Source organism: Ciconia boyciana, chromosome 2 (assembly GCF_034638445.1).
Source record: "Ciconia boyciana chromosome 2, ASM3463844v1, whole genome shotgun sequence".
In the NCBI taxonomy this organism is placed as follows: Eukaryota; Metazoa; Chordata; class Aves; order Ciconiiformes; family Ciconiidae; genus Ciconia; species Ciconia boyciana.
Genome location: NC_132935.1, coordinates 150805130 through 150822633, shown reverse-complemented (window position 1 = coordinate 150822633; position 17504 = coordinate 150805130). Strand labels below are relative to the sequence as shown.

The window sequence follows — 17504 nt, the reverse complement described above, 5'->3', positions numbered from 1 at the left end:
TCCATGAACTTGCTTGTTTTAAAATCTGTTAAAAGAAAAGAGACCTTTTTTTTTTCTGCTTTCAGAAACTCTGGAGAATGGACCAAATAAGTGTGAAAGGTAAGGGACTTCACAGTTTTCCAAAATTAGTATTATTATGGTTTTCCTGACATCACCTAGCTATGTAAGCTGTACATGTAAATATTTGTTATTGCTTGAATCTAGCGCAGCTAACAGAAAAGGAACCAGCAAAGATGAAACATACTGGAAGGAGATCAACGCAGCTATGGCCCTAACGAACCTTGCCCAGGGGAAGGATAAACTGCAGGGAACTACCAGCTGCATCATTCAGAAATCATCACATATATCAGAAGTAAAGACTGTTAAAGTGCCATTAGTTCAGCAGTTTTAAGAGATGGATCCTTTTTATTTTTCCTGTCAAACGGACATTTTCCTCACAGGATTGGTTTTCAGCAAAATCAGATTCACAGATATGAGGCAAATGTGGAAAATAGGCCCCCTTTTACAGTATGGTCAGTTAAAAAAAATAATGTTCCTTCTGACTCAGACGTTTTCATTGTATTAAATGAAATGTTCAATTGCTTCTATAAAAGGCATGTAAATTATAAAAAAACCTGTTTTTATCAAAACATTAACTTATTTTATGTTAATCAAAGTGCGCATAAGATGTTTGCATTGCTATTACAGTAAGTGCCTTGCTTTCAAAAAATAAGCTATAACGTGGGCATAGTACAACAGTATTATGCCTCAAAATGACAATGCCATAATGCTTAAACTTTGTATATTATTCCAAGTGGGCTTAAGCAGCCTAGGGCTAAACACATTACTGCTGGAAGCCCTGGAGAGTTGTGCTTATTTGACTTGTACAAATTGACGAGTCTTAATGAAATTGTTACATCATTTTCTCTCTCTTTTTTTAATCAACAGTGTTATAAAAATTGTACAGTATGTTTTGTCAAAGTGACAATGAGGTTGTTATGCATGTTTCTTACCTGTATATGCAGTATATTAAAATACCAAAATCATTCCTTTGAAAAGTGCAATACTCTAGAACACACAAATTTAGGAAATAAGTTAATTGTTCAGATTATTTTGAACTTATACATATGCTCCCAGCTGTGTTGCTCATTAAAGATTTCTAGTTGAGAAGGTTTTAGCCAGACTAGCTGTAAATTCAAGTTGAATTTCTATAATTTTAAAGCTTTGCTAGTGACTTACTGAAGTTTTGATAGAAGTAAAATTGATTTCTTCTTGTACAAAACTAAATCTATAGTGCCATTTATTATTTGCAATGGAGCTCAAAAAAGTTTCCATGGTGGAAATTATTAATGTGGTTTAAACATTTTAATTTTGTAGGTACTGCATAAATGAGGACAGTTGATTGACAGTTCACATTTCAGTGAGAAAAAGCTATAATATAAACTATCAAAGCCCAAACTAGAAACACAAATGGGAAATGAAACATTGAAAAATCTTAGCATTTAAGGTGGGAGGGTTTTAAGTAGATACTAAACCATGTATTAAATGCCATGTCTCTAAACTTGACTGCTATTGAGCGTAATAACTAGCATAAAACCAAGTTTATTTTTAAATTTTTTTGGGAGGTGTACAAGTTATTCTTAAGTCATATAACAATAGTCTAATGAGGTTTACAGTGCTTGAATAAAGAGTGGCAAAGCCAAAAATGATTTATACTGAATCAGTTACAGAAAACTGGAAAAGAGCTGATTGTTGCTAGGATTTGGATTTTTTCCTGTGGGTATCCTGTCAGGTTTTTTCCTACGTATCCCTTTCCTCGTTTCTCTTTTTGGTGAGCCATCAGTGAACAAGAGAAGACTTTAGTCCTGCTCCCACTGAGTTTAATGACAGAACTCCCACTTCAATGGAAGCAGGACTGTGCTAATGATGAAACTAACTTGCAAGTAGAGGCTGTTCCAGTTGCACTAAAATAGTCAAGATACATTGCAAATATCAGCCTTGGTGTGACTCTTAGGAAACTTCTTGATGTAACATAACATGTTGTTGGGTTTATTTAGTGTACAATGAAAATGATTTGATATGAAAATATTTTGTACATATATATTTTTACTTTGTTTTCTAAATTGCTGATTTGCATTGACTTAAAGTGCCAAGCAAGAAATGTATGTCATGACTGTATGAACAGTTGAAGTATATGTTTTACTGACTTGCATCATTATGTGTCTAAGATTCCATGACATTAATTTTTGATACTTTCCTGGATTTTGACATAATAATGTGAGTTTATAACTAATAGCAGAGAGTTAATACTTCACTTTTGTTCATACTATTATAAGTTATTCTGGTATTAAATATTTTGTGACAATAAATTGATGGTTTTGACAAACTTTTCTGTTAGAAATATTCACAGTGTTTTTGTCTGTATAAACAACAACAAAACTTTTCATGTAAAAAAGGTACTTTTTGGGACTTCTCTGGAGTAAGACTGGAGAAGACAAGCCATTGTATAAACAACTTGTTCATGGTTCTTTTTTAAAAGATTAAAGCACAAAGAATAATCTGAAAAACACATCAAGTGGGTTTTAAATTTAAGAAATACTTGGCATAATTTCTTGTTACCATTTCCTTTAATTTATTTTTTTTCTACTGCTGCTTTAGAGTATTCTGAAAACACAAATTCTAATGAATTATGTGTGTGTCTTTTTTTAAATAACAAAAATCATGATCAGTGCTGAGCCAACAGCTAATGAAGACTCAATAATTATTTATGATATTGGAAAAACAAACATTATTACTATTGCTCTTCTTTGTTTCAACATATGTAACCATTTTAGTAAAATAAATAACTGCAAACAACATCTTTCTGGTTTGAATTAAATATTCATTTATCTGTCCTTAGTCATTTGCATTTCTGGTTTCCTGTTATAGACAGGGTTTCTCTATACTGGGATACAAGCATGTGATAGGCAAAGACAAAACAGGAATGCTAGTCTTTTGATTAATACACCTTGTGGTGCACAGTTACGTGAAGTAGCTTAGCACATCCCTGATGAAAATGACTGTTACGCGAGTTTAGGCCAATGACTGCTAATGACAACATGGCATGATGCTTATAAATCCTCCACATTGGAGGAGTGCAGAGGGAAGCCATAGCTAATCACTGTCCTGAGTCACTGGAGAAGGTCCATGAGCTGGGAACGACTTTGATCGTTTAGGGTTTTTTATGAGTACAGGCTACATTTGTCTACAGTACCATGTATGGATACGCTCTGGCTGTGGAGCCTTGGTGGAGAAGGAGATGCAATCAGCCCATCTAGCAGTTCACTGCTTGTAGTAATGAGAGCCCAGCGCAACTGGACTCCTAACTTTTGTGCCTCAGCAAAGTTCCTCCAGTTGCATCGGAGGAGTGATATGTACTCCATATGAACTCCAGGTGAAGTAGTTTCACCAGAGAGACTTGAGAGCAAGTCCTGGGACAACACATAGGCCATTTTGAGGACATTTGATAACTTGGTGGCTTAAGCTTTAACTTGGAGTTTGGCAAAGGATGGCAGCTAGACTTGGATGCCCACATGCAAGTGCATGAAGTAACCACTGCACTGTGGGTTAGAAGGAGAAGATGGGGAAGGTAGGTTGATAGCACCTCTGCACTGTGCAAGGAAGAATGGATTTAGCTTAGGCTAAGGGAAAGGCTATGTAGACTTAAACCTGTTTCTTCGTTATCACTTTAATCCTCTCGTTTTTCATTATGTGCCCCGGCTTTGATGAATGATGTTTTTATCCACCTAAACTATCCATCAGTGGAGACCCACAACACCAAATGTGAGATGCTATTACAGGAAGCAGCCTAGATTATAAAAATGAGGGGGATCTCTGATAGTCATGAGCTCTGGAACTCACCGTACTCTTAATGCCCAGAAAGTCCTCCTTTGTACGCCCTGCGACATCCCCAGCAGTGGGAGAGAATGTGGGAGTCGTTCTGCATCAGTCAAAAGGGGACCTGCAATGGGGAAAGGAATTTGTGGCTGCTCTGGGGATGCTCTGGAGTACCAGGGAACTGCCTTCTCTCCCTGTTTCGCTACAGTGAGTGAATACTGGCGTGAGGAATCACTCAGGGCCAGTCAGGACTATCGGGTAGCGTGCTGGTGGGGCACACCACACCCTGCCTACCAAGACACTGCCAAGCAGCAGGGCTGCAGCCACCAAGCTCAGACCCTCCTTTGGGAATCCTTCCAGAGGTTTTCAGGCTCAGTGATGCCTCTGTTTCTTTTGGTCTTGAGGAAGCACAAGGACATATTCCCCTGCATGGCTTCCAAGGGCTGGAGGAGATGGGTGTATCTGCTGGTAAGTCCCCTGTGTGGCATGGAAGATGAGAGCTGTCTTGACTAGTCATCCAATCTTCCAAAGCTGCAACAAAGCTCCTATAAGCTGAGCTCCACCAGGGCTATACAAGTCTTATTCCTAATTTCCACATTCAAAAGAGCACTGAGGACCTCAGAGCAGCTCTGGCAGAGCTGGGATCGCGGTACTGCCAGGAGAGAAAAGCAGTTACAACAGCAAAGCTTGTCACTGCTCCTTGGGCTGAGTACTGCCTCAGATGCCCACTTGCTCTGTGGCAAAGGGAAGGCTGCAGCTGTCTTCTCTCATGGCTGACTTTCTCACACATACCAACGCTTTTTGCTGTGAAATCTCATGTTCTGCTATGAAGCCTTGAACTCAAGTTGTGCTTCCACTCAGTCCTTAGGGTGACTACACTTTCGTAAACCCTGGCCTCTTACTTGCAGGAAAATGGAGCCCGGACTCGGCACAGACTGAGCACACCAGACCCTCCAGTACTCCACAAGCAGCTCTAAAGTCCAGTGGGCACCAATTCAGTGGTCACAGTGACAGCTTCAAGCATGACAGACCCCTGTTTTATTCCTGTATTACTATGAACAATCTGTGAGACTCTTGGAGAACCAAAAGGAACCTCAAAGGGATCCAGGCTCGTAACCTAACAATCCCAAGCATTTCTGAAGGTCCGAGGGCCAGGGCATGTTTCCATGGCCAAGCGCAGACAGTTGCATGCCTGCTCTGAGCCAGCTGGACAGAAACGTCATCTAGTTCAGAAACTGGGTAACCAAGTTTGGCATGAAGCCTGAGCTGCTACATCAAGGTCCTCAGCAGAGGATGGACTGGACTGAGCATGGCGTGAATATGTCTGTGCAGCTTTTGGACCATTGCTTGTTCTACGCCTTCACTTGTCCACAGCAATGTCCTCAAATTTCTCTGTGCTTTGGTGCAGCATTTCAAAGAGGACAATAATACTGCTCTGCATGGCTGAGCTGTTGTGTGTAGGACACGGATAGTTGGGAGCTGCTCTGGTGCAATACCTACCTAGGCTAGTTAGCCAGGGCAGGAAAGTGAGAAGCAGCATGATGCAAAGGGCTGAATTGCCTGAGAGCACTGTTTAACACACTGCAAGGGAGGCAACAGGAATCCAGCCTGGATGGGAGTTCATGTTGTACAAGCCGGTTTGCTAGCATCTGGGTGTGCTTGATCCCCATTAGCAGCAGAATTGAGACCCAGACCCATTGCTTTCATAGTGCTGGATTGCTGAGCCAGTGTTTAGGTTTGGGCCCCATCTTGAAACTCCTCTTGTTTAACAAGAAGGGAGGAGGTTGGCTAAAATACAAGTACCTTGTGAAAAAAAGAAAAGAAAAAAAAAAAGTGGAAAAGAGACATGAATGCCTAATGCAACAAAAAAAAATCCCAAACCTCCTTAATGTTGCTGTTATGTCAGCTTGGGTTATTGGCAGTGGAAGTGGTTATTGGCAGCGGAAGTTAGACCTGGCTCGAGGCTAATATAACTCGCGCACCTGACTTTTTAAAGGGAGCTGAGATCTGGTTTCTTTATGGATGGGCTTTTTTTCATTCGTGGTGTTGGTTCCTTCTTCAGATTTCCTTAGCTTTCCTTTCAGCCAGTTTTGGACTTGATTCTCCTTCTATCTTTCTTCCTGCCTGAAAAGTCTCCTGTTACATGCAGACAGCAATGGGATCCTTCATGCCAAAGCTCATTCTGGATTTGCAGTTTCTAGGGCCATATAGGTGAACGATGTGTGATTCAACAAGCTGGTGTTCACTGACAAAGTCTGGTATCTCCCTTCTCCCAGCCCAGGGCCAGCAAATGTATGCAGTCTCAAGAGTGTGCAGTCTCAAGAGTGTGCAATAGAGGCTCTTCAACCAACAAGCTCCACCATCTATCACTTCACTCCTAACTACTACTGCTTTTGGCTATCTTAACTCCCAAAAGGACTGTCAATTTAACCATAACTACCTAAGAACTGCCAAGTCTCATTTTATGAGCTGCTGTTGAGAGTTTAGCTATTTAAGGCTGATTTTAAACAATTTTTATTGGTACTTCGTGGCATGTGCCTGATTTACAGTGCTGTAAATAACCACAAATTAGGGACATTTCTTTCTTTACGGTTAAGGCACATTATCTTGAGCATAAGAAAGATAATTTGTTGGTGAAGAACTGGAGTGCAGGATCTCTTCTGCAACAGGCTTCCCGCGTGAGCCCAGGCAAGCCTTATGCAGGGTTTGGGCAATGCAGAGGGGCTGGCTCTCTCCCCTGGGGAATGCTCTAAGAACCAGGGAATGTGGGATGAGGATCACATCTACAAGATGTCCCTCACTGCTCACCCTGCTGCTATGAGGCTCTGAAGGTAGGAGAGAGCAGTGCTGTTTTGTAAGTGGCACACTCTGATGCACTTAAGGAACTGTAGGTATCTGATGTTAACCATAATTGAAAATTGCATCTTGGGCACGTGTCCCAGAGCAGGCATCACCTTCTGCAGCACTTCCATCTCTTCACTGACTGCAGCAGGAGAATAAGCTACTAACTGAGACCAGATGCCCAAACCTGACAGGGAAGACAAACCACACTCTTGGGAAACAAACCATTGGGTCCCACACCATGAAGAGACCTGGTGGGCTCAGGCCACTACTACCTACCTTCCTCTGCAACATCAACTGAGGAGGACACTGAAGCACCTGAAAAACTTCATCCTAGGAAGGGGAAATGTCTCTTTCCAGTTTAAAAAAGACCTCTTGCAGTCCAGGAATTTATGGATGTAGAAGTTCAGGTGTAAGATAAAATGTTTCACTCGGGACCATCCCTGTGACTTGGGGATGTTCAGCAAAGCTGTCTGATCTTCCTCATATTAACTGGTGTGAGGATGAAAATCTTCACTTGAAGGGGTTTTATGCTCCTTTTTCACACCCTTTTAAGGAATTGTCAGCCAGACCTGAAAACTGTGGACTGTGCTCATCACATTCAGAAGAAATCCAGAAGTCATGCAGCAAAAGACATCCCTGCTGTGTGCTGGTGTGGTGGAAGAGGACAGCACACCCATAGACACCATGCTGGGGGCTTCACTGCCTTCACTGCACTGCACAGACGGGTTCCTCTTCAACAGTACATTTCCCATTCATGTTTGCTGTCTTCACATACAGAGAAAAAAGAAGCCAGCCTTCTATTCACAGGGAGGAGTGAGGGTGAAATCCATGGCTAAACGCTTTGGGCAGCAGTTAAAATGTGAATCTAACTTTGAGGATCCTGTGAAATGGCCACAAAATACATGGCCGGATTTTAAAATATTCCAAGTACCCAACAGCAGCCAGTGTAGTCATGAAAAGTGGTCAGCAGCATTTCAGTTAGATCTTTGCAAATTAAATGCCAGGTCAGCAGAATGGAAAAATTTTGTGGAACAGGACAACTGCATTTAATTTCTTTGGATTTCTTTTAAGAAAGCTTGGAGATGATCAGACCCCCAAATTTCTTTCTTTTTTTAAATGAAAAAGTCTAGTTGTCCAGATTAAATTTTTTTGTCTTGAAATGTAAGATAATTATAGCAAAAAAGGTTGAAATCAAAGCCAAAATAGAAATCATTGAAAGTTATCAAAATATTGAGGTTACAAAATTATGTTTACTGACTTTTAAAAAATGTTCTTTTGGCTATTCATATTCATTTGTTTATATATTTACACTTTCCAACCCAGTTTAAAACAAGAAAGTTTTAACATCTTAAAAATTTCCACAGGATGGAAAAAACCACCCCCCAAGAGTTGCATGGAAGAATTTTTAAGTCTCGGTGTTTTGAAAATCAGAGCAGTTTTGCATGGTGATCTGTGGACATAAAAGTTTATATCTCAGTACTTCATTTTGAGAGGTCTAGTTTTTATGCTGAATCATTTCAGCAAACACAATGCTGCTTATGCTGTAGGTCACCTTTGTATCAGTATATTTAAAAAAATAAGGTTTAAGGGAAACTGTGAGACTTTTGTTGCTCTCTGGGATGATGAAAAGAATTTGCATTTGGCCAGAAAATGAAGACAGCAGGCATAGCATTTGCTAGTACTCCTCATCCTTGCAGAGCAGACACCCAGTGTGGTAATGGAAGAACCTATGTGATGCTAGTTCATGCCTGTTGATTACAAATAATAGAGAAAGCAAGAGAAAGCAGAGGTTTCAGGCTGAAGATGGCATCCCCATCACTTAAAAAGAGACTGCAATAGCAATAAGAAGTGCATTTCTCAGATGGCATTGAGCACTGTAATGGCAACCAGAAAACTCAAAGTGGTCCAAGGTTTGCTGCAACACTTCACTGGCAGTGAAGCCACATGCAATTAATGCGACAAAAAACCAGACAGCCAGCAGTGATCCTCCACATTTCAAGATGTAGAGCAAAGAAAATCTTAATCATTTCTAGTCCTTTAAACCCCTGACTACACTCCTGAAGCTGACTTCTTCTGAGAAGGGTGCCTGTAGGTGGGCAGCAGAAAGGTCTTCTTGAGAGTAGCCTGCCCAGGCTGGCATAATGCCATAAGGCCATGCCCAGGGCCAAATTGGAGGGGACTCCAGCTGGAAAGTCTGGTGCTTTTGTCACTTTGAAGTGTGTAAAGTGTTATACAGTTACAAGTTATATTTATCCACCCTCTCTCACCTTTTAAATAAAAGCTTTCCTTTATGGTCTTAGTTCCTAGAAAAACAGATTTCCGTTACTGCTATCTCAAACAAGGCTATTTGCAATAAAAGTGTTTACTATGAAAACAACTATATATGCATCTCTAGATAATGCAGTCAATATAAAACATCTTCTAAGAAGCATCAATCAGATTCCCTTTCAGGAATAAAAATACGAGAAGGTTGCAATCTTTTTTCCAATTTCCTAATGGACAGCTGAGGTGGGAACTCTATACCCAATTTATAACATGAAATATTCCCTGTATCTCTTTCACAAGGACATGTACCAGCATGAGAGTGGGATTTGGTGGAACCTGGATTTACAACTGGAAATTAAATACAGGCATGTGGAAACATTATTATGTAAACTAATACTTAGCTACTTCTTGCTGCATTCCCTCAACAGCAACAAAATGGTAGCATGGAAACCAAATGCCAAGTGTAATTTTTTAAACCTGTTCTATAAGAATGAAAAGAAAAACAGTCCCATGTAGAACTGTGAGTACTCGTTACGTTTTCATCTGTGAAGTCTTAAATGTCACAGCCCCTCGCTGAATTCTCCTTTCATCAAAACCAATGGAGCTTTGATACTGGTTTCCACTTGAGCATGAAAGAACCCAGACACTCAGCTTTTCACCTCTTACTGAGAAACCTGGTAACATACTTCGATGTCTTGCTTTCCGTAGTTTGTTTTGGTGGCTCCCATTGCTCAGGTAGGAAGTACACTTAGAGAAGCTGTAGCTCAGAGACACACTGAGCAGCAAGCCCTCGGGTGCTGGTGATTCAGCATCACTCTAGCCTGAGGCACTGCTGCACCGACCTAGACAGGAGGGCAGATCACAGGCAAAGTGCTCTAAGATGCAGCCAAGTCCCCTTCATCTGTGTTTCACCTACTTCTCCAGTCCCTGTAGATCAACCAGAACAAACGCTTGAGGCTCACCTGCACCCAGCTCCTGCTCACACCTTCTTTGCAATGCATGTAGTGAGGCAGTAAGACACGTAGCTGCTCTTGACCCAGTAGGGCAGGATAAGTAGCCCCCTATCTGGCTGTTTGCACTGTACAAGGGCGTCCACTGCTTCTCCAAAACATATGCCGCTCATCCACATAAGGGACAAACTGGGGAAGTCCAGATGGTTGGCTGACATCTCAGGGAACTGCAGGAACAGCCAGCCAAGCTGTGCGTAAGCACCTAGAGGAAGGCAAGGTGCTAGATGTAACAGTCAGCATGGACCTCTCATAAACAAATCGCATCAAGCCAATTTTATTTCTTCCTGCGACAGTACAGTAAACTGTGTGGATGGAAGATTCTCAGTAGATCAGACAGCTACTGGGACTCTAGTTGGGCTTTTGGCAAAGTCTTACATGACATTCTCATGAATAAGCAGAGGAAATATCATGGAGCTGAAATTACCATCAAGAGTGTATAAAACAAGTTGAAAACTCAGAGAAGTTTTCAGGGACTCATTGTCAAAATGAAAGTATGCATCAAGGACTTCCACCGAGGTCTGTCCTTGGCCGTTTGTGTTCAGTATTTTCATCAATAGCTTGGTTAAAGCACTAAAGCAGAGGTTCACCAGCTGTGGGATATGTGCTATTAGTTTTATACAACCAGTTCCTAGGGGGCATATAGGCCAGAAAAGGCCTCTGGCTGCTGCTGCCAGGGCGTGCTCCCTCTGCCTCTGCTGTTCTTCATGGTGGTCTTGAGCAGAAAAAAGTGGAGCTGTTGCAAGCCAGAATCTTGTTATATTTTTTGTTGTCAACGTGGTGCTCCTTGCAAGTACATCAGAGAGCAAAATTACCTTGATACATTGGAGAAATGGCCTGAAAAATAACAGAGTTAATCAACTGTATTGCAAGGATCTGTGAACAAAAGTGAACTGCACGGAGCAGGGGGAGGTAGCTAGGAGTTCTGCAGGAGAAGATGACAGCTGATCACAAGGTGAAGATGATCCAATACCATCCTGCAATTATGAAAAAAACGACACACTGGGTTGTATATTTAGGTGTTGGACTATATGACCTGTAAGTGAATGTCTTCTGCTCTGCTGAGCTCTATTGAGGCTGCACTTAAAGGAGATAGGGACAAACATGATCTGGAAGGAAAGACTGATTAATCTAAGGTTATTAAGTGTAGAGAAGATAACAGTCTTCAGGTATATGTGGCCAGTAGACAGACAAAGGAAATAATCTGTTCTTTGTACCATAGTACAGTTAAGTAATAATGGGTTTTAATTGCAGCAAAGGAGATGGTAAGTGAGTTACTGGGTAGAACATGCCAACAGAAGAAGGGAGATCAGATGGGGAAGCACTGGAGTACGTTGACTGTGTGGGTGGTAGACTTTCCGTCACTGAAGATTTTTTAAGAACAAGTTAGAGACATATTAATCAGGAATTAAATAGGTGTAATTGATCCTACTTTGGGGCAGGATGGCCTCTCGAGGTTGCCTCCCCACCCTTATTTTCCATTTCAGCAGTCTGCCTTATAAACATGGCATGGAGGTCTGTTGCTCAATAGATGGTTAAAAGAGTGAATAGCAGCTGGTTTATTCCTCTGTTTTTGGGAGGTGTGTTTACATTCCAGGCGTAAGAGTGGAGAGGAAGGACAAGGAGTTCTGATCCCACCAGCCAGCCAGCGGAGGAGACCGGGCAGCCATCCATCGGAGGCTGTTTAACTTTCCCAGCCTTTCAGAGCCTAACATAAAGGACAAAGGTGGCTCCCAGATGGAAGACAACAGACTTGAAAAACATGGAAGCTGACAGAGAGGGATGTACATTTAACATGAAAGTTAAAATTGCCAGAAGAAGAAAGCAAGGAAATTTCCAGTTAGGTGCAATGGAATGACTCCTGAAGGATCTCTGTGCTCTGTAAGTGCTTTTGGCCTCCATAGGAAATACTTGGGCAGAAACCCTCCAGAAGGTATGTTTGTTTTGAGCAGAATCTGGAGTTCCTGCACCGAGCTTTCTGAAGGCTGTGTTGCAGGATTAGCCTGTATTCCCTGTACTCAATGTCATGGGAGACTGAACGTTTTCACTGTGTTCTGGAGCCTGACACAGGCAGACAGACCACAAAGAAAAACACGGGAACAGATCCTATAAGCTGCTTCAAATAACACTTGCTCCAGAGCCTCTGGTGATTGCTGAGAAATTCTAGTTTCACAAAAGATGCCAACAGGGGAAGAAATTATTTCACAGTTTGCCTCAAGCTTCAAAAGGGGTTGCTGAACATGTTAACCGACACCCTTTTTGACAGGCTGGTTTGCGGTCAATGCCACTAACTAACAGGAAAACAAATGCCTGTAGTCTGAGTGGGGAATCGCACTCTGTGCCACAAAGCCAAGGAAATTGCTGCCGGAGAATCCCCAGAGCTGCTTGGTGAGAGTGCGCAGGCCTGCAGGATGTGTAAAAAAACATCAGGAATGTTCCTTACGTGACAAGATGGATCATTCAGAAGGAAGGCTCTGCTGGGTATGAAAAGACTTGGTATATTGACTCAAAGGGACACTTTGAATATGTTTCTAGCTATGAGCAGCTCACTTCAGAAAGAAACTAGTGGATAGGGAAATGGGAAGGCGGGAGTAGGAGGCAAAGCAAAGTCAAGCTATGTACAAAGATGGAGACTGAGCCAGAAATAGAAAGGGGGAAAGTAAATCAGAATTTAAGAGTCTTGCATATATTCATTACAATAAGATACTTTTTTTTTGCAAGCACCGGCAATTCCATGAGCCAAAGAGATATACAATCACTTTTGATACAAAAGAGACAAGAATTTTATTACCATTGTATCAGATCCAGTGACTATAGCAAATTCAATCCCCTTCCTTTGCCAGCTACATGATTCACAAGGTGTTTGCTGCAAAGACTGACAATCCAACTGTTTGTGTGTGCCGAATGAGCTATTCTTGATGCGAAGGACTCGCATAAGTGGCCAGAAATGTTCAGGAGGGTGATGAAACCTGAAACGGATCCAAGTGCAGCATGATAGAAATAGGCTTTGGCTCTCAACGTAGGTAAGAGGAATATCACAGATACTGCTAATGCGAGCTGGTTATTAAACTAAACTACCGATCGCTGGAGGATGGAAACCAGTCAAATGTCCTAGATCTGAAAGATCTGACCAACATGGGACATTACCTGTTAGCGACAGAACATGGATTTCTCCCTTTACCTCCACCTGGTGCCAGGGATTAAAGAGGCCCTGATTGTGACTTGCTACTATTTCAGTGAGACTACAAGTCTACTTCTTTATTTAGGCCAACATCCATTTTCTTGTATTAAGATTCTGTTCCTTTAACGAGAGTTGCAAAAACTGACTTGTGAAAACATACTTACTTACGGAAATGGCAGAAATGTCTCAGGAGATCCTCGCAGGAGCAACGCATAATACTGATACTGTTGTCTGTCTCTTGGCACCAGCTTTTTATCAAATGGCTTTTCAGAGGTCTGCCTGGAGAATATAGTATTAACTCCATAGTCAGAATGAAAGACAGTGAAATGTCAAGAATCTATAATCAGTCTTTTAAGAAATTACAGTCTGGGCATTTGTAATGGCAAGTTTTTTCTCTGTTTCTTAGAATTCCTGGACCACCTATTTTTCAAATTACCAGCAAAAGCAACACAGCAGTGGATGTTCCAGTTCCTGTCAGTCATTATTATTTAATTACTTTCTTAGAACTACTGAATTAAAGTGCAGACTTAATTCCTTGGTTAATTACAGGTCTGAATTAACTCTGCATTACAGGTCTGAATTAACTCTGCATTTTAGACCAAGGGAAAATGTAAAGCCCTAAACCATTGCAATACATTTATCTGCAACTTTTCTCCCTCCCTCCTTGCATTTCCCAATATGTTTGCCACCTTGTAGAGGAAGCTTTTCCAGGGACGGATTGACTTTTACAGAGCCTGGCTCAATAGGGCACAGGACTAAATGATGACTTCTTTGTGGCAATGTTTACTACTACAGAAGAGTAAGCTACTAAATTAGAATAATCTTATAGGATTTAAGCACACTTTGATCTTGATTTACCAAGGCACTGACTGTGCCATACATTTCCATTGAGTGGAATCTGTATTTTATGATGACGAGGGGGGAAAAACTTCTAAGGAAAAAAGCTATGAACACATGGATAAGAAGATTTGTATTTTGAGTGCTGCTGAGTATTTGTGTAGACGAAAAGATGGTGCTTTTGAGATAACACTGGAGCTGCACAGAGGGCCTGAAAACATAAAACCCAGCAGTGAATGGAGCCTTGAAACACAAACCCAAACCCGCAACTGGCGTTCACGATCCAGCCGAGAGAGGCTTTTTATTTACTTTTCCATGCCATTGAGTGCAACAATTCATTTACTCCCGATATATAAATACATACACACACGACACTAAGTAATATCCTGCTGATCCGAAATGCTCCCCAGGCCTCACACCCTCCCCACCGGCAATCCCCCTCCCAGCCAGCTCTCTTCCGCTCTGCAACGGCGCAGCCCTGGGGTACGTAACTGAGAAATCTCTGCTTCAGACAAGGGAGAAAGCTTCATGAATCACCAAACAACACTTCTCAGGTGGGAAAAGCACATTCTTTGTTCCTCTACGTGGAATTAGAAAAATATGTGTAGAAGTAAAGCCCTGAAAGCCCCGGGAGGGCAATTGCTCTCTTTCTCTTTTTTGGTTTTGTTGAGCTTGTGAGTTTTGGGGTGGTTTAATTAAAGGTCTTAAAATTCTTTAACACTAACATTCAAATGCTTCATATTTTTCCCCCAGACTCGCAGAGTTTCTGTCCTCCTCCTCTCTCTCTTGTGTCACTTTTGCTCTGCAATAAAACAATTGAATCACACGCTGGTACATAAATATTGGCAGATTTTTAGGTTTGCTGGTTTTTTCACTCAGCCTATTGGGCAAACAGCCTAGAAAGGCTAAGTTATTTGCCAGAGTTTGAATTTCTGGCAAACAGTGCAGATCCAGTACAAATCTCAAATCATATTTCAGGAATGCCGTGCTTCTACCGCACCTTTCCAACTCTTCTCTCTGTGCACTAATGACTATTATGGGGAAATGCGTTCCAGAAATGTGAAAATCAATGTAGTGGGAAATGTACCAAAACCACCTTTCCACTTATACAATCTCAGTTGTCCAAGAAACACAATTAATTAGTGTTATTGAGCTGTTTAGCTCCCCAATAAAAGCTTTTTGAGTGATTATATGAAGAACCATTGGTACTGGAGACTTCATCCTGAAGTAATTAATGGAAGTTGATTATATTCTGACAAGTTAAACACAGGTTTGTTTGATATTACACACACATGGAAAACACATGCGCTATTGAGCTCAGTACCTAGGAGTTTAGATTAATGGTGTTGATGAATTATGTGGAGATTATATACTTTGCAGACACATAATGGACCTGATTTTGAAAAGCAGGCTCTCATTTTGCTCCTGCAATTTTGAGGGTGTGAATAATTGCAGGTGATTTTCTAGCAGCTAGACATCTCGCTGCCTGGTTGAATTCCTTCGGGCAGAGGTCATGCCTGGTTTTGTGTGAGGCACCAGAAGGCACTGGGAGCGCGCATGCAGACAGTGAAGAACAAACCTCCACTAGTGCTGCACACAGGGACCACAGTGACCAGCAAGGACAACTGGTTTCCTGCACGGCTGTGGCAGCTGAGTTGGGACTTTCAAGAAATACCTTCTCTTTCTAAGTTCAGGGGCACATTGTGAACTTGAGGCTCAACCCCAAAAGGGGAAGGAGGAAGCTGCCACTAGGCTTTCTCCTGCCGCCAGGCAGAGGCTGGCGACAGACCCAACACGTAGCCCTGAGACCAGCTGCTGAAGCAGTCTCTGTGGGGCATTACTTAGGTTCAGCCTAATATCTGAGCCTACCACTCGGCATCTTTCTCTTGAGGCTCTCTCTGAAGGTAACTGAATGTCATTGGGATGAGGACAGAGGTAGTAACTGATGTCAGGGTTTAATGGCTGCAGGAGACAGCTGGGAGGTAGAAGGTCAGGTTCAGATGAGTGGCTTGATTCAGGCAGGGAAAGGACTCAGATTTTAATCTTAGCTGCACTAGTCTGCCACATAGAGCAGCCTGTGCAGAATGGTCAAGCCCAGATCTGATGCCTTCCCATGGTATTTACCTGTAAGAACATGTAGGGGTGCCCCTGGGATGCCACAGCCCATGTTACAGGGCATTTACTGAGTGCTTAGAGCAGCACCTGGGCACGCTCCCTCGGGCTTTTCCTAGGAGCTTGCCCAGAAGGAGCTGGGACTGCAGACACCCCAATCCCAAGCTACAAAGGCAGGATGACTGCGAGATGTGGGGAGCAGCCTGGCTTTTACAGCACTCCCAGGACTGGCTTCCAGGTCCATGAGCCAGCCCAGACGTGGATGAGCACCTCTTCATGAGAACAGATCCTGCTGAGCCCCCACGGGTGTGATTCAGTTTGAGACACCAAATCTTGGAGTGAAAATGCAGGTTTCCATGTGAGCCAGGCACTTAAACTCCCACCAACATGATGGAGATCTCATTGAAACTGCTGGTGGAGCATGCAGAGGGATTCTGCCCTGCCTAAAGCACAATTTCCTTGCTCAGCTGCCTACACCTCCCCTCTACCTCAGACACCTGTGGACACCTACCTTCAGAAACCCCTGTTTAGGTGTCTGTCACCAAGTGAAACCCTGACCTTAGCGATGTGTAACAGCTACAGCACAGCGGCAGCAGGCTCTCCGTTTTCAGCTCCACTGTGCTCACAGCCACACCCTGGCTGTTCTGCCCAGCCCTCTCCTGTCCCCTGGACGGGACGTGCCCAGTGCCCTCTGGCAGTAAATTGGCAGCACTGCCCAGCTCGAACCAACAAGGAGAAGCCCCAAAAGCCCGGCTGTGCTGAGCAGCCCTCAGAGGACTGCTGGCTGCAGAAGCAAGGGATAACATTAACACCCAGAGCAGGGTAGGAAGGAGCAGTCAGCCTTCCTCCTGGGACTAGCACACCTTCCTCAAAGTTTTGGTGTGTTCAGAGCTAGTAAGTGTTCTCAGCTAAGCCATTTCAGGTCACCCTGACTGCGAAGTGAGTTAAGATGCGTTATACTCCATATTCAGTGGTTGTACCCAGAGACTTTCTTTAGGCTATAGCTTGAGCTGTGTTACACAGAGAGAGAAGGGGAAAGACACACAGACCTGTTCTGCCTTGGACCTTAAAGGCGTGTGAGGAACAAATGTGAGGCACCAGCCTGTGCCTACGGAAGTACAGTAAGTGGAAAGCTAAAGAGGGACACACAGCTCCTCTCTTCTGTGCCTGCAGTCTCTGAATCCAGCACCTGGCTCTCTGTGCATCTTTAAATGTTGACCACTACCATGGTCTATAAACATAGAGCACACATCAATCATTACAAAAATGACATCACAAACGTGAACCCCAAAAGTGAGTGTGGCCCTCAGCTAGTCAAGCTCCAGCTCCGAGACGGCTTATGTTGGCATGTACAGCAGGCAATGAGACAAGCTGTGTGGCTGGCAACCCACCATTGATGGCTG

General features: G+C 42.7%; 1 protein-coding gene across 3 annotated transcripts in view; it reads left to right on the top strand.

Annotated features, from left to right (window-relative positions):
• The window catches only part of MKX (mohawk homeobox), a 48139-nt gene extending 45353 nt beyond the window's left edge, over window positions 1–2786 (top strand). For 2 of the 3 annotated variants that reach the window (XM_072851527.1, XM_072851524.1), the window contains 2 exons: window positions 66–99; window positions 205–2786. In XM_072851527.1, coding sequence (XP_072707628.1) covers window positions 66–99; window positions 205–391 — 221 coding nt within the window. In that variant the 3' untranslated portion in view covers window positions 392–2786. The remainder of the gene's footprint in view (window positions 1–65; window positions 100–204) is intronic. The other variant, XM_072851525.1, reaches the window with a different exon arrangement.
• The last annotated feature ends 14718 nt before the right edge of the window (window positions 2787–17504 follow it).